The sequence below is a fragment of the Phyllostomus hastatus genome, unplaced genomic scaffold (genome assembly GCF_019186645.2).
Source record: "Phyllostomus hastatus isolate PE091 unplaced genomic scaffold, TTU_PhHast_1.1 phas_contig_495, whole genome shotgun sequence".
NCBI classification, from domain to species: Eukaryota; Metazoa; Chordata; class Mammalia; order Chiroptera; family Phyllostomidae; genus Phyllostomus; species Phyllostomus hastatus.
This window is the reverse complement of record NW_025333895.1, coordinates 159,225-177,518: the sequence shown is the minus strand read 5'-3', so window position 1 is coordinate 177,518 and position 18,294 is coordinate 159,225. Positions and strand designations below refer to the sequence as shown.

Sequence of the window (18,294 nt, the reverse complement as noted above, 5' to 3'; positions counted from 1 at the left end):
CAATGTCAGCCACACAGTGCTGGCCAAGAGGAGACCTGACTGGTCTTGGTTTCCTACAGGGATCTTCATCTTCATAGTTGTAACATTTTATACCATGGGCAGAGAGTAATACATTTCCTCTTATTTAAGTGGCAATTAGTTTGGATTCTTTGATTTGCATAGACCCAAAACAATGAAAAGAAAGACCCATTTAGTCTGTATAAATTGTGTAGTGAAATAATATGGCTAATTTTTAATATTCTGGGTGTGTTAAAACCTAAGATTATAGTCCCAAAATATAAGAGTTTTGAAAAATCTTCCCAAATAAGGGAAAAACAAACTGTTTATTATTGTATCATTTATGCCCACAAATGCAGAAATAAGAAAACTAATTTAGCATTTGCTAATCAAAAGTTATTCATAAAGGAGAACACCGTTAACAAGAGAATGGAGTTCTGGTCCACAGATATTTCCCGAGTATGTCCAACATACCTTCAGTTGTCTCAGGGCTTATGTCTCAAGACATCTTAAAATTTTCAGACATATTCAAATGGAAAATCAAGTCTGTGAGATCAACAAAGATGAGGTTATGTTTGAAATAAACATCAGAGATATTGCTGACAGAAAAATGTTAATTTACTGAAAAGTTTCCCAAAAGCCTGTTTCATGTCCCTATTTCTAAGGCTATAGATAAAGGGGTTCAGCATGGGTGTGACCACTGTGTACATGAGGGCCATAATGATGTCCTTGTCAATGAAATTGCTTACTGTTGGGAAAAGGTACTGTCCGAACATTGCTCCATAATACAAAGACACCACAGACAGGTGGGACCCACATGTGGACAGTGCTTTATAGACCCCCTTGGCTGAAGGAACCCTCAGGATGGTGGCCCCAATGTAGCCATAAGATACCAGGATACATATAAATGGCAGGGTAATGATCAACACCCCTTCTGTGAACATGACCAACTCATTGAGAAAGGTGTCTGAGCAGGAGAGCTTGAGCAGGGCACCAAGGTCACAGAAGAAATGGGGAACAGTATTAGCAGCACAGAAGGACAGCTGGGCCAGGAGAAGGGTATGGGGCAGGGCACTGGCACAGGACAGGATCCAGGACACAGCCACTAGCAAGGCACACAGCTCTTCCTTCATGATGATGGAGTAGTGCAGAGGGTGACAGATGGCAACATATCGGTCATATGCCATTGATGTAATAAGGAAGCTGTCCAGGTCAGTAAAAAATAGGAAAAAATACATCTGTGAAATACACCCTGCATAGGGGATAGATTTGTAGTTAGTGTGAATATCCATGAGCATCTTAGGGACAGTGACAGATGAGAAAGAGATGTCAGTGAGGGCCAAGTGGCTGAGGAAGAAGTACATGGGCGTGTGCAGGCAGGAGTCCAGCCTGATGAGCAGGATGATGAGCAGGTTGCCCAGCACTGTGGTCAGGTACATGCCCAGGAACAGGGCGAAGAACACACCCTGGTGCTCTGGCCGGATGGGCAGCCCCAGGAGTAGAAACTCTGACACGCTGCTCTGGTTGTCCTTCTTCATGGCCCTCCTCTGTGTGCTGGGGACGAAGAATGGTTGAGACTATTAAGAATTCTGTAGTAATTATTCTTAGCTGTCATATAAAGAATATGTATGTTTGATTACTAAAACTGGGAAACTTGTTTCTCATATATTCCTTATATGTTGTCAATAAGGGAATTAGAAAAACTGTCAATGAGGTATGTTAGTGTGAGGTACCTTTTCTGTGTTCACTGACCAAATAGAATGTGTGCATCTGTGGCACTGAGGACCAGACTGCCGAATATGATGCCTCAGCCATGTTATTGCACCAAGGGTGCCCTGTGGGGAGTACACTGAGCCATCAACCATGGCATAGAGACCTTTAGAAAACTAGACTTCTGTACCCATTGTTAAATTTCAGATGAGAGGCATTTTTTTAATGAAAAGATGCTAAGAATAATACTATATTCTTTTTTAAAAAACCCTCATTAATATATGTACATTTTTACTCAGTAAAGATCTCTAAGAAACTCTTAGTTTGTTCATTCATTCTCCAAACTGCAGTGAGGGAGGGAGTTTGAAAGTGTGAGGTCTTCCTTAAACTTGTGGCATAACCACTTCAACGGCTTTGGAATGCTTAAATTACAGGTGGTCCAGATCTGGTTTTCTATGTCAGAATCCAAAGCAAGTGGAAATTCTTTCTGAAAGACTCTGCCTCCCTGTATGTGTCTTTAAGTCTTGGGTCACTTTTCTTTCTTTTCACCTCTTTCTTTCTTCCTGTCTGTCTCTTCACTTTATTTTTTATCTCTCATTTTCTCCTTCCTTCTTCTCACTCTCTCTGCCTCTGTATCTTCATTCTCCTGTTACTCAGTGTCTCTTCCCCTTTCTCCTCTTTTCTCTCTCCCTGTCTTTTTCACTCTCTTCCCTCTTCCATGCCAAAATCAGCTTTCTAATTCTTCCTCTTCTATACCCATATGTAAACTCACATATTACTGAGAAAAAACTGTCCATTCCATTCATAATACTGACCTTACCTGTATCGATGATCCATGTTTGGTGGGTGTGTCTGCAGATTGTCTTTAGGAGATCTTAATATCAGCTTCCAAGGTCCTAGACAGTCTAGGCATCAAAAAGAAAAGCTACAAGGCTCAGACTCTCTCACTGCTGTCTACCAGTGTCAGAGCCATGAACGGAAGAACATAACTAGCCAAGGAGAGAACCCTGGGGGTAAGGGAGCAGAACTTCTACTTTCCTGTTAAAGACATCCATCAAGTTGGAGGATTAATTGTCCAATTTCACTCTTGATTCCTTTAGAAAACATGTCCTGTGGGAGGGATGTTTGTGCTGGGAACCTTAGGGAATGGGCCCATAGACAAAGGCTCTCAAGACACCCTCAGTCCCTCTTCAGTCCCAAGCTCTGCTTTCCCAGCCTGAAGCATGCTCTGGCATAGGTTAAACTCCAGGGAGGTTAACCAAGGAAGGAGTGGCTCTAACCAGGTCCAAACAGAAAGCCAAATGACTGAACGTCCTCTGAGAGTTTAGGTAGAACCATATCCCACTCAAAGGGATCTCATTGGGCACCTCCCCACCAGTAACCTAAAGGAAATGATTTTGTGTTTTTTCTCTCTAATGATCATTATTAAATGCAAAATGGAAAGATAGGGATAATCACCTTTTTGGAGGTTTAGGCTTTATTGTTTCTTGACAAATTAAGTTTCTGTTTCATCAAATTGAAAATAATTTTCAAGGAAGGAAGAAAAGAAGGAAAAATGAAGGAAGGGAGGAGGGAGGGAAGAAAGAAAGGAGGAAGAAAAATAAGCAAAAAATAGCCCACAAAGAAAGCAAACTTGCAAATAGGAAAAAAGTTGACACACACAATCGATAACAATTGACTCAAAATTGAAAAGTTTCTTGTTCTTTGAAATTGACCTTTTGAAGAAAATGATAATTTATTGTCAGTGATTTTTAGCTGTTAGATACATAAGATAAAGAAGTATATATAGCCCTGGTCAATACCTCAGTTGGTGAGCATGTCATCCCTGTTATGCCAAGGTTGTGCATTCAACCCCTAGCAGGGTGGTACATACAAGAATCAACCAATGAATGCATCAATAAGTGAAACAACAAACGGAAGCTTTCTACCATGTGTGAATTCTCTCTCTTCCTTTCTCTCTCTTTCTCTAAAATCAGTAAATTCAAAAGAATTTAAGTATTTATAGCTTGAGATAATTCTCTTTTGGTGTTTATTTTTTCCTTTTTGGTGTTGGGGTTTAAGGGGTGGTAGATACAGCAAAGCTTCTATCCTCACAACTCCTTTCTAGCTGTGATGCCTGTACTTCTGCCACAAGCATGTACGTCAGAGCAGAGGACTTGGGAGACTCTGTCAGCTCAGAAATGTTGAAGTCCAACAGCATTCTAGGCAAAAGCCAGAGATAAAAAAAAGCCAGAGATATCCTATTCCCAGGATATTGGCCAGGAGCCGTTTAGCAAGGTCACAGTGGGCCATGAGCTAGACTGGCTATAGCTGCTCTATTCCCTGAGAAGAACATGCTAGACACTTGGCTCACTGGAGAGGAAAACCCCATGGCGTGGCTAGTTAGGTAGGTCAAACAGAAAAAGAGACTTTGATACGAGATTTAGGGAGCTATGTAAGCAAGCAGTACAGACAGGGGCAGATTGCAAGGCACAGACCTAAGTGTGTGTGGTGTGTTTGGACAAAGTGGATAATGAATCAGGAAGGTGACACCTTGGATTAAGGGCTGAGGCGCTTAATGTCAGAGGAAAGACCTTTCGCAGGCCACGTGGCATAGACACAGAAGAGCTTACAATGAGATAGATGAGAGGCAGGATTCTAACGGGAAAGTGAAGGATGAGTTGTTGCTTCTTTCAGAGCATTTTGTAGGCCTCTTCCGATTTTGCAGACATAGCACACATCGCACCTGGAATACTGATCTGCCCAGTTTGCCAAATGACTTGATAGACTGCCAATTTTAAGTAGGGCTTTGCAGCTGGTTCAAATTGTGTATAAGGGACCCTACTAGTTGGATCATCTAAATTGGCAGAACCCACGGTGCTGGAAATATCCATGGTGTATAATGGCACCACATGGAGCCTCTGACAGATTCCATTAGAAGAGTTACAGTGCAGTGCTTAGCTGGATTCAGGGAGCTGCTGGCAAGCTTCTGGGGTGTAGAGGAGACTGAGTGCCCAACCATGGGACATCAAGTGACTGGAGCAAATTATTGCCAAGCACAAGAAAGTTCTCAGGTTGGGTAGACCCTCTGCAAATTTGGCATTAAGCCTTAGTGGACAGAGCCAAAGTAAATTTGGGAATCAACTAGCCTGGACCCTCATGTCATCTGCCTATGTTGCATTGGTGTCTGTGCCTCAGTTCACACCTGTGGCCACTATCTCCAAGAATCTGTAGCAAGACATGGAAGGATCAGGATAGGGCAGGAAGCAAATTCCCCACTCATCACTGTTTATCTTGCCATTCCAGTGCATTCTGGCTAGAACTTGAATGACCAGTATTTTTATTTCCTTGAGGACTTTCTCTGGCCAGTGGGGGCTCAATTTGCCTATACATTCAGCCAGTGAAAAGTGCCAGAAATACTCTCCCCCCTCTACAACCACCCCCAGCAGTCCTCTGTTAAATATAAAAGGAGATGCTCATAAATGTTTCAGCTCCATCACCCAAGAGTGGACGGATTTGAGGCGAGTGGAATTCTAGTGGTGTTAGCTTCGGCTGCCTGGGTGATCCTTTTGTTGATAATGTCCTTTACTTATAGCCTTACTTTCCTTATTATACTTTCCCACTTTCTCCTTGCTGTTTCTTTCAGTCCCCCGAATGAACTACTTGTTCTTAGTTCTTGTTTCACAATTGGCTTGTAGAGAAATGGAAGCTAGTCAATCTTTCTATAATGTAATAATGATTATCTATTATTAGTTGTTTGTTAGGAAAAAACATTGCCAGCTTCACTATGATTCAGTAACCATCTTTAAGTGGATCCCTATGTGCCCAATTCTAAGAGGTAACAATGTAAGGATAAATGAAACAAAAATGTGGCTTTCTTTTTTTCCTGCATATACTTAGAAAGGCTGAGGCCCCATTCAACAGTTGGATATAAACAAATGCTAGTGGCAATAAGCATTTGCTGCAGTTATTTTGAAAAGAGGGACTATTCTCTGAGGCACCAGGAACTTGTGCTTGAAAGGTTTCTGCCTTGATGCAAGTAGATGGGGGTGGGCATAAGAACAATTAGACCCAGCAATGGTGCTTACTAGGGGCAGCTGGCGTCCTCTTCAAGTTTGTCAGTCTTCGGGCATTTTTCATCCTGGACCATGCTCTTTCCCAAGAGATTTAGTGACAGTTCAAAAGACTACTAATCTTTTCATTACCTATGAAAAAAGGGCATGGTTATACACATGTCATGGTGGAAAAACATTTTTTAAATAAATAAATGCTTCTATTCCCAACAACAAAATACCACTTCTGTTAACATGTGTAGCAGTCCTTCCAGATTTAAAAGTAATGACAATCTGCAGTTTTGCAAATGGTTGTAAACATGCCTCTATACAATTTTCTATTGTGTTCTCTCAAAAAATTATATCGTAAGCTTTTCATAAACACAATTTTAATGATTATTTAATATTCCATTGTATGTACTGTGGTTGCCTTAACCTTTCCCTTATTGATGGAAACTAGGCTATAACTAATTACTATAAATTATGCTATAATTAGACATCTTTCTTCATAAAGCTTTTTCAGTACTGGGCAAAAAGTGGAAACTCTCATATGTCAAAGCCTACGACACTAACTACCAAACTCGAATTACTTCTATTTTGCTACAGATTTTGGCACCTAGATCAGTTTACTTTTCCCCTACAAATCAACTTGGGTGCCATCAGCATTTGCATGAATGAACCATTTAATATTGTGACATAGTTATTCTTCGATCTCATCTTCATTGACCTTGACTTCCATTGCACTTCTGCTCTCTCATCCCATGGCCATATTATGAAGACCAGAACTGCTTTACCTATAAAATAGTACACTTAAACACTCCATTTTTGCTTTTTTTCCCGTTGTACCCATTGTACAGAATCTTTGGCCTTATAAATCTACTCAGTCTCTGATCCTGTCCATTTCCCCCCACACTTGTTTTGTCTTCACTATGACCCCTCCAGGATGGAGTTCATGGCTTATCACTTTCTTACCAATTTGTCTGAGTCTTTACCACATGGCCTTTCACCCCACCCATGCAGCAAAGCTTCAGTGTTGGGTCATTTCAATTAGCCACCTTTTGCACTCCCCTGCTTTCCATTTCTCCCCGTATCCACTGTAATCTGGATTCCATTCCCACTGCTTCCTGAGATTACTACTGGTTACATCACACACAAATCCTCTTTACTAAATCTAGTGGGTGTTTTTTTCTTTAGTACTTAAACATCTCTTTGCTTTGTTTCCATAGTCCCACATTTTCATATATTTCTTCCATGTCTCTGATTGTTCTTTGATGTCTTTGATACTCTTTCTCTGCCATTTCTTTAATTATCAATGCTCTCTATGGTCTGTCCTCAGCCCTGTTCTCTTTCCCTTCCCTCCTCTCTCCACTTCATTCTTGTCCTCTTTTCTTAACTTGTCTTCTTTCTTTTTAGGAAGTCTCATTCTTTCCTGTGTTGGTGGTCTATGAATTTCCATCTCTATACAAAATATATCTACCTGCTTCCTAATTTTTTTTTATGAATGATCCTTTGGTCTTTCATGCTCAGTGTGTTAAAAAGTTTTCAGATCTCTTTCTCCTTTTATGTTCCCTAACAGTAAATAACACAACCATGCACTCAGCTATCCAAGCCATACATTTAAAGAGAGGGTTTTTTTAGGTCCTTTTTCCCCCGTCATTTTCTATAGCCTGACCAAAATTAGGTCACATCAAAATTACCTAGCACATCTTTTAGATTCTGACTCTGAAGTAAACTTAGATACATATAGTTCTCTCCAACTCCATTATCTCTCTCAGATATACTTCTTAATCTCTGACCTAAATGGCTATGACCACTTCCTAACTAGTCTCCTTGCTTCTGGTCTTGCATTCATCCCTCCATCCTTGCCTTCCCAATATTCCCTCCATCCATTGCAAACACATGCTTATCATCCATTCTTCACCTGTAGTGATAGTTTTTAACACGACACTGTCACTATTGTGATCAAATCCCTCTTTGGCTCTCCCTCGGTCTCCCTCCCGTGGCTTCCAAATTCTGCATAATTCATACTTGCTAATTTCTCTGACTTCACCCTGAACCTCTTCCCTTGTTGAAGTGAACATTTTAGCCATTTTAATTTTCCTGATAATAGTCTTCCAAATTTATCATCTTTTGTCTCTTCTAGGCGTTTTTCTATTCCTTTCTCTTTTCCCCTTCCAAGCGTTCCTTCTCTACACTGTCCATGTCACCTTCTACTTGTTTTGGTTGTCTTGTGAGTCTGCTTATGTATAACATCTTACAACCCTACCTGCTTGACCCCTTAAGTTTGGGTTTGAGGCCTCCTCTGTGCTCCCATAGCACTCAGCACTCATTACTCCACTTATATTCTTGTCCTCTTTTCCTTACAGAAATTACAGATTTCATTATAGCATTTGACCCACGCTGTTTTGTCTGTCCTGCTCACCAGATTGGGCCCTTTCAGAGACAAAAAAAAAACCCTAACAACAAAAACACACACAAAAAACCCTGTGTTTTCAAATACATACTCACAGTTCTCACAAAATTCTTCCTACATAGTAGGTACACACTTTTTATGCATAAATGAATTATTGAAAAATAATGAATAAAATGCTGTCTCCTCCCCTTGACTCTGTAACTCTATATTTGCCAGTCTTAATGCAGTAGGTTTCAGAAGGCTTCTCACACTCATTGTTAAAGAATAGATTTTGAAACCTGAGGATGTGCCAGCTATTGTTATGTATCATAAGTGTCAAAAAATATCCCTGCATGCATTCAGGTGTTTCTGTAGGAAGAAAAAAATCTTCTGAGAGACAGAGACCCAGCCATTCTTTGATAAGTGTTTTCCCCCAGGGATCAGTAGCAACTCTCCTCCCAGTTCCAGACTGAATTTGAGAAGGAAGAAGTCCATGTGCTATAGAAACCACTGTTACTAGGGAGGCTCCATGGTGCAGTGGAACTGGACTTTAGGTTTGAAGTTAATGTGTTTGGGTTTGAATCCTCATTTGGCCATTTTCTTTTGAGCCACTCTCAAATGCAGTAACGTGGAGAGAATGCTATCTACCACAAGAATTATTGTGAGGGTTAAATGAGGTCATAGAAGTGAACTTTTTTTTATAAATAAACAAATCTGAAAACATAAAAGTTCCCATTTATATTCCCAAAGGAGTTGACTATCTTTAGTCTCTGACTAAAGCACATCTCCACAGGGAACTGTTAAGGGAAATACAATAATTACTCCAAAATTGTCCCTCACCAGAAATTTGTGGCCTTTGTCTCATGGGTTCCCAGCCTGGCTGATACAAATGGGTGCCTTTGTCATTGCCTGGATCTCATTTAAAAGAGCAAGCACACCTCCTCCTCACGTCAAGGTTGAGTCTGTGGCTTTTCTTTCTTTCTCAGCTCTAAGCCTTGTAGGGAAAAAATGAAATATTAGTTCCTACCTTGGAGCTCACGGTGTTTGAATGTATCACTGCTGATCTAGGTGAGGGTAGTATTTGTAGGCTCCAGTCAGCAGTGTGTGTGTGTGTGTGTGTGTGTGTGTTTTTATGATTTGTGCAAGGTACTTTATACAATTTTGTTGTGCCATCTTGAATAACTTAAGTGGATATAATAATTATAATTCCTTGGAGTTTGTACTTTCCTCTCTAAGAAAATGTTCTCTTTCTCAGTTTTGCAGAGTATCTGGCTTGCATCCAAGCTATGAGCACAACCTTTCAGGTTAAAAAAAGAAAGTCTGTAATTTTTTTCTCACAAATAACCATAAATATGCCTGTATATTATTTTCTATTCTGTTCTTTTAAATATTATAAGATTTTCATGAACTCATTTTATGGACTATGATATTATTTCCAATGTATGCATATAATAGTTGCCTTAACCTTTCCCTTATTGGTTGAAACTAGGCAGTTCATCAAAAATGTTGACCATGGTCTGATCTGTAGTTTTCCTGAAGCCTTGAGAAATTCACCTTATGAGCAACTGTCTTTGTAAATTCAGTAGCTGGTATCCTTGTTTCTCTATTTACTTTTGATCACCTGATTGAGGACTGCGACAATATATCTATTCAAAGGCTTTTGGGGAATTACAGATCCTACCTTCTTCTCTTTAATAAGTAGCAGGTGTCTTATTTTGGTCAAATTATGATTTGCTAGAGAAAATGTGGTATGGTAGGTAGAAACACAGGTTTGAAATCATGTAAGTCTGGGATTGAGCGAGCTGTCCATATTTTTCATGCTGAATGTTTTAGGCAAATTACCAATACTCTGAAAGCCCTAGTTTCCAACAGGTTAAATAAAAATAATGCCTTTTTTTTGTGGTCCTGTTAGGCTAATATGATATGAAGTGTATATCACAGCAGTTGGCCTATATTCCACAATAAATATGAGATTAATAATTTGTTTTTTATTAACATAGTTACTGTTGTCATTATTTTTGATATAACCATCTAAGCACATATCTTGAAACCATAGATTTTCATTCATTCTCAAACTTTCTGATTTATTTCCTAAAATTCTAGAGTATTTTCAGGCCACAAGTACTGTCTTACTTGAGGATATAGTCTATAAAAATCACATAGTATAGTGGGAAGAGTTTAGTCTTTGAAGCCCATGAGACCTACTATCAAATTCCAGATTTACCATACACTGGGCAAGTTTCATCACTGAGTCCCAATTTTCTTCTTCCTAACATGAGAATTAGAATGCTTATGTTGAAAGATTATAGGAAGAAGTGAGAAGTATTTGGGAAGCACCTGGAGCAAAATCAGATTTTATTAACAGTTTGACTATTTCCAGCCCTACTTCAGCCATGTCAGACAACTTGGAAAGAGTAAATTTGATTTCAGTGTCTGTAGCCTCTGCCTTCACTCTGCCTGTAACGCCCACCCCTCACCCCGACCCCTCCTCACTTTGCGGAAGTCATTACCCTTGTCCGGTCCCCAGACCTGGCCCCCAGAATATACAGCTTCCAGCCATTCCACCTCAGTGAGAGTGGTGAACAGAGGACTGTGACTCCCAGAAATACTCACCTTTAACTTCAATCTGTAGTTGGGATCTAAAGCCTTTTTGCTCTTGATGAAAGAATTTAAGGTACTATCAGGCTATTCAGGGAGTTGTTTTGGGTAGGGTCACCTGGAAGGCTCAATGTTCTGAAAGTCACACCACACAGGTGTAGTTCTGCATGTCCCTGAGAAAACCTGACCCAGAGGGTCTGAAAAATCTCAAATTTAAGTGTTCCATCACTCATTTCCCACAATCCATGAAGGTTGTGGGGTCAGGTTTGGGTTCGAGGTGCTAGAATCTGCAGAAAGCCTTCTCTGCCTCTAGGACTAAGTAGCACACTATCGTCACTTGTTTCTGAGAGACCTCATGATTAAGCATTCATTGATATTCTGATTTGACATCTGGTTCCAGATACTACAGGGAGCCAACCTGTGGCTGCTTTGCTGTAGTCATTGAAAGCTCTCATTTGACTGACTTTTCACTTACTGAACTAAGTTGGTTCATGATTCCACTCTTCCTTTCACTCAGGTCGGGGTGGGGGAACCAGACTGGCTGTATATCGTTACCTTCTGAACCCAGTTGACAAAGTGGTCATGAGACCTCTGGATACTAGGTTCTTCCTCCTGCTTTTCCTCGTGTTGGATGGTGTATGTTTAGGTGGGAATGAAACAGAAGCAGTCTTTGCCCCTTCTTTAAATGGGAGAGAATTACCAGGGCATGGGTTCTGTGCTTCCTTAGAGCATCTTTATGACAATAATTTTCTTAGACTTGACCAGCTGGCCTAGGAGCAGAAGATTTGGCCTTTGGGATTGACAACTTGCTGATTGGCTATAGAAGTTGGTCAAAGTAGTTCCGTTAAACTTTTGTGGTAAAACTTTTATAAACTGCTGGCGGGAAAACATAGGATTAAAGGAATGTTGGAAATGGATAAGAAAAAAAATAGATCTACTGCCTTCCTAACATTGATTATTATGAAGTCATTCTTTTAAAGATGTCAATATTACCAAGCTGTACAGCACATTAAACTGACGGCATTTCTCATGAATTGCCTTCCTATGCAGATTTCTCCTATGTTTGAACAGACCTCACCCTCTGCCCTCCATCTCACTCTTCTAACTGAATAACATTTTCTGGAGAATGTGACCTTATAATTGTTTCTTCCTTTTTTAGAGTGATATCTTCATTATTTAGTGTTTAAAAAATATATATTACCAACCACAGGTACCCACACTCCAGATTGAACAAATATTGGCATGTTGCCACATTTGTTTCTGACAGTTAAAACAAGCAACTAAGAACGCTACAGACACAGCCAATGCTCCACCCACCATTTCTACTTCCCTGCTCTTTCCTGGTATGGTTAACCACTATCACAGAGTTTTTAAATACCTTTTAATACTTTTTATGTGTTTTATACTTTTATCACACACATATATACCATAAATAATATAGTGTTGTTGAGTGTTTTGATACGATATATTGTACATATAATTTTGCATCTATTTTAACCCAGAATTTATATTTAAAGATCTGTCCATATGGACACTGTGGTATAGAGTCCATTCAGTGTTACTGCTGCATAGGATTGGTTGCAGGAATAAACTAACCTCAGTTTATTAGTTTATTGACTAGTGGGCAATTAGTTGTTTTAGTTCTTAACTATTACAGAGTTGCAAATATTAATGTGATCTTTTTCTTCATGAAGAAAGGTGAGCATCTTTCTATAGCATAAATGGAGAAAAAAATAGTACATCAAAGAGAATATAAATCTTCAACTTTATAAGATATGTTCAAATAGAAGAACTACCATAAATATTTAACAACGGTGTCTGAAGAGTTTCTTTTCTTCACATGCTTGTCATTGCATGATGTTCTCATATATATTTAAAAAAAAATTTTTATCAGTGGTATTTCAATGTTTTCATTTGCATCTCTCATCACTTGGAAAGTAAATCCTCTTTTAATATATTTGTTGCCTATTTTGACTTCATTTTTCTGTGAATTTCTAGCTCATATATTAATTGCATTTTTGTCTTGTCCTTACCAATATGAAGGAATTCTGCATGTACCCCGAGAGCTGATCTTTTGCTCACTCAGGATGGTACATATTCTCCCATCCACGGCTTGTCTCCCTGTGGCTTTCCTACAGTAGCAGTAGTGCTTGTACTAAAGAAACACTATCTTAATGCAATCAGATTTATATTTATGTTGTATGCTTTGGGGATCTTGATTAAGACATGTGCTACTACCCTAAGATCATAACAGTCTATAAATTTTTTTCTAATGATTCTGAAATTTTGCTTCTCACATTTAGGTTTTTAATACATCTGAGATTGTTAAGTGTGCGGTGTAAGGTAATGATGGGATGTTATTTTTCCCTTGTGGAAAGACAGCTGCCTCGGCCCTGGCTGGTGTAGCTCAATGGATTGAGCGCGGGCTGTGAACCAAAGCATCGCAGGTTTAATTCCCAGTCAGGGCACATGCCTGGGTTGCAGGCCACGGCCCCCAACAACCGCACATTGATGTTTCTCTCTCTCACTCTTTCCCCCTCCCTTCCCTCTCTAAAAGTAAATAAATAAAATGTTAAAAAAAAAAAGAAAGAGAGACAGCTGCCTCAGCGCCATTGGCGGGAGAGCCTGTATTGTTCTCACTGATTTATAAAGCCAGTCAGGTGGTCGTGAAGTGCTCGTTCTAGACATGCCTTGTTTCCAGGCTCTCTGTTTTCTGCCACTGTATCATTGGTATATCTTTGTAAAAATACACCATTGTTACAATCAGTATAGCTTTATAGTAAGCTTTGATATGTTATAGTGAATTCCTGCCTTTTAAAAAACTATATACATATATATTTCAATAATTAATAACCTAGGTTAGATCATTAAATCAATAGATCTCTGAGAGGCTATTTTAGAGACACTGAAAAGATTAGAATTCCTTTTTAAAATTACTTTTGGCTTTTAGGTTGCACTTCTTTGAATGTGATGCCGTGTGACAACTAAGTAACATGGTGCCGCAACAGTATTAGGCTTAAACGGAGTCTTGAATAAGACCTGATATAAGTTTCTTCAGAAAGCTGCCATGATGAATTTAATTGGATGTGGCATTTTTTTATTTGATCAGCAAATTTATACTGTGTGTGTGTATTAATTGTCTGTGATAGATTCTGGGTCCACAACCAATGAACAAATCAGAAATAACTATGGATTATGTAGACAAGCAGGGGATGCAGAGTTAGACAGATCATGACATGCAAAATTGTGAAGGTCAATGAGATTCTGATGTCACATTTGCTTTGTCTCCAGAGGACAAACTCTGGAGTTGAAATGTTTGGGTCCAAATTGCAGCTGCTTCTTTTCTTATTGCTGTGACCATGAGACTGTCAGCATCGGCTCCCCTGTCTGAACTGGAAATGGTGTTGTCTATGAATGAGGCAGCACCTACCTATTCATAGATTTAAGACTGTTGAGTCAGCTACTGCATGTAAACTCTTAAAACAGTGCACAAGGACAATTTTTAACAAACATTAACTTAGTACTATTATTCAGAGAATGGGACCACGTTGAGAAAGTGGCTGTATATTCTATCCTATACTTGTTCTGCATTCATTCAGCAAAATATACATCAAATGTAAGAAAATAAGGATGAAGATATTTCCTGAATCAAAAGGACATTTCTATTATGCTATGTCACAACAGTCATTTTTTTTCAAACTGAGAAGCTTCACCTTTTCCCCTTCAACTTTCTCTACCAGTCCTCTCCAGTTAGTATGCCAGCATGAGGCCTGAGAACCAGAGCAGCGTGTCTGAGTTCCTCCTCCTGGGGCTGCCCATCCTGCCAGAGCACCAGGGTGTGTTCTTCGCCCTGTTCCTGGGCATGTACCTGACCACGGTGCTGGGCAACCTGCTCATCATCCTGCTCATCAGGCTGGACCCCCACCTGCACACGCCCATGTACTTCTTCCTCAGCCACTTGGCCTTCACTGATGTCTCTTTCTCATCTGTCACTGTCCCTAAGATGCTCATGAACATGCTAATCCAGCACCTCTCTATTCCCTATGAAGGCTGCATTTCACAGGTGTATTTTTTCATATTTTTTGCAGACCTGGACAGTTTCTTGATCACTTCAATGGCTTATGACAGGTATGTGGCCATCTGTCACCCTCTGCAGTACACCACCATCATGAGTCAGCACATTTGCGTCATGCTGGTGGCTGGGTCCTGGGTCATTGCGTGTGCTTGTGCTCTTTTGCATACTCTCCTCCTAGCCCGGCTGTCCTTCTGTGCTGAGCACACCATCCCCCACTTCTTCTGTGACCTTGATGCCCTGCTCAAATTGTCCTGCTCAGACACTTCCCTCAACCAACTGGTAGTCTTTACTGTGGGATTAACAGCTATTATGCTTCCATTCTTATGCATCTTGGTTTCCTATGGCCGTATTGGGGTGAACATCCTCCGGGGGTCCCTCTGCCAGTAACATCTGTAAAGCCTTGTCCACATGTGGATCTCATCTCTCAGTAGTGACCCTCTATTATGGGGCGATTATTGGTTTATATTTTCTTCCTTCGCCCAACAACTCCAATGACAATAACATAATCGCTTCGTTGATGTACACAGTGGTAACTCCCATGCTGAACCCCTTCATTTATAGCCTGAGAAATAAAGACATGAAAGGGGCCTTGAGAAAACTCTTGAATAAGAAAACATACTGTTCCAACTGATACTTGCCATGTAAATACAAATTATTAAAAATATAGCTCACTTGTCTTCCTTCTTATAGCTGTCACTCACAACCTTGGATGACATTCTTGGACCTGTTAGGGGGATGAGGAAAACAGGATGTGCTTTATGGGACTTAATTTGCTCTTTTCTCGGATAATGGGGAGTGTAAAAGACTTTGAGGATGCTGTGTCACTTTGACTGGTGTCATTAAACAGAAGTTGCCAGGACTGATCCTTCTCCCAATTTTTAAGTTGTTGTAAAATGTGTTTCGTTTTCCACATCTCCATTTTTAAAGAATTTGCTATTTTGGTGCTAATATAGCTTCCCCTTCCCCAGGTACCCAAACATCCAGGGATCCTGAACCCTTCTAGAACCTTCAGGGAGAACATATTAAATTTTACTCTCCTTACACAATTATTAACACCCTATTTTCTTGTCCTTGAGGAATACATCTCACAATTCATTTCTCCCCAACACAGTCAGATATTCAGCAACAACATAAATGTCACATCTGTTGTTTTAGGTACCAGTCAAAATCTTAACATACATTAACATCATCTACTTTAATCCTGAGAACAGCCCTAAGAGATATGTTGGGAAAACTGAGGTTCAAAGAGGTGAACACTGTAGGACTGAAGTTAGTGAAAGGAAGGCTTGAATCGTGGCTCTGTGACCTCAGAGCAATTCGGCCAAGAATTATAATCATTTGTGGAGAACACTGTGTCCTGAGGAGGAATAATTAGCTAAGCCTAGTGGCAGAGACTGTGAAGAACTTCCCAGAGGTGGTGCTGCTTTACCTGAGACTGAACAAAATCAGAATTATGCAGACACACCAAGTTCTGTCTTACCCCGATGATCCCAGACAGAGGGGCAGCATGTTTTAGATGTTAACCTGGAAGTTCCAGTTGAGGCACCAAGATTTCATGGACACCAGATACCCAAGTGAGTTGTAAGACACAAAGTAAAGATGTTTGATTTTTTGTGAGGGATGGATTGGTCACTCAAAAGTAAAAAAAAACCTTTTTACTTTTAGGTGGAATGAGCAAGTATTTCTATGAATTCAAAAATGTGTAGAATTTTTTTATCCAATATTTTATCTCCAAGCATTCCTAGTTCCCACAATTCACCTCATCACTCCCAAGTCCTTAGAAAATTTCAGGAAATGAATTGAGTTTTAATAGGATTTTTAGATATTTTATTTTCAGATTTTATTTTTTGTTGGGTTAGGTATATTTCAGGGTTTTTACCCTGCCATTCCTGTTGACATCACTTTAGAATGATTAGTTTTTACACAAAAATAGAGGAGTATTGAGGAGGAGCTATAATTTGAGCTTCATCATGAATGAATTTGCTAGGTGTAAAATTTGGGAAGAACATTTCAAGTTTTCATCCTTTTTCTCTACTACCTGTATTTTAGATCTTGGATTGCAGCTTCCTCTATGTTTTCAAGCTCCCTCTGGAGAAAGATAGACAAGAGCTTCACTATGCCTAATCTATTAAATAAGGCCACTTATTCTCCTGAAATGTACATGGTGTGGCAAAAGTACAGTAGGTTTACAGTTGTGAGTACATGAAACAGTATATTTTTGTGTTCTTATTGATTAATTATTGTATTATTTTCCATACAAACAACCATAAACCTACTTTTGCCCTACCATGTAGACAGTAGCATCCGATTTCCAAGGTTATTTCTGTCAACCTAAAATTAAAACACTGAAATGAAAAGCAACAAGCATTTATTTGGGATCAAAGAATTGCAATTTGGGCAGCACAGATTCAGGCAGAAATCCAAATGGTGACCCTATTACAGGTTGAATGCAAGGGGGCTTTAATAATGAAAGGAAAGGAATAATTACATGGAAGGAAGTAGAATCCTTATCAGTGCTAACAAGCTGAGTTACTCTTGGCTATACCAGATTGGTTACTGATTCTGTCTTCAGATAGAGTCCAGAACTATGAGTCCTGATGGTCAGGATGTCTGCTGTCCTGCTGGCTGTACAAACAATTGTTTGTAAGACAGTGTAGGTTTGGTACAGTCCAAAGACCTGGTCCAGCTTAAACAGTGTAAGTGTTCAAGAAGCAAGACATGCAAGGTAGTTTCTCTGAAATGGCCGCTTTCGTTCTATTTTAAAATGGCTCCATGTATATCACCTTTCATATTCCTCAGGACAAAGAACTCTGTCTCTGGCCTCTGGCCATGCAGGTGCTGGTCACCCAACCTTTGGCCACCCCAGACTCTTGCCACCCTTGCTTTTGCTCTCCCATTAGAATTTAGCACTAATAAACACTGCCTGCATGCTAATAGGTATGATCTGTAATTCTTAACTGCTTCAGCAAGAAGAACTAGGTTTCTCCTGTTAACACTATTACAGACATCCCCATTCTCCCACCTTTGTCCCCCTCCACCCAGCCCCCACTGGCCCTGGCCTTCACTACATTGTTGCCTGTGTCCAGGGGCTATGCATATATATTTCTGTGTTCTTTGGCTAATCTCTTCCGGCCTCCCTACCCTCTTTCCTCTGGGATCAGTCAGTCTGTTCCATGTATCCATGCCTCTGGTCCTGTTTGTTTATCAGTTTATTCTGTTCTTTAGGTTCCACATATGAGTGAGATCATACAGTATTTGGGAATATATCCTAAGAATCCTGAAAAACCAATCAGAAAGAATAAATGCACCCCTATGTTCATAGCAGCATTATTAAAAATAGCCAATATCTGAAACCAGCCCAAGTGCCCACCAGTAGATGGGGTGGATAAAAAAGATGGGGTACATTTACATAATGGAATGTGATGTGTCTGTAAAAAAAGAAGGAACTCATACTCTTTCTGACAGAATGGATGGACCTAGACAGTATTATG

General features: G+C 39.9%; 1 protein-coding gene across 1 annotated transcript in view; it reads left to right on the top strand.

Annotated features, from left to right (window-relative positions):
* The window catches only part of LOC123823404 (olfactory receptor 1J1-like), a 38,535-nt gene extending 23,101 nt beyond the window's left edge, over positions 1-15,434 (top strand). The window contains 2 exon segments of the mRNA XM_045846097.1: positions 14,491-15,172; positions 15,174-15,434. Coding sequence (XP_045702053.1) covers positions 14,491-15,172; positions 15,174-15,434 — 943 coding nt within the window.
* Positions 15,435-18,294: the final 2,860 nt, after the last annotated feature.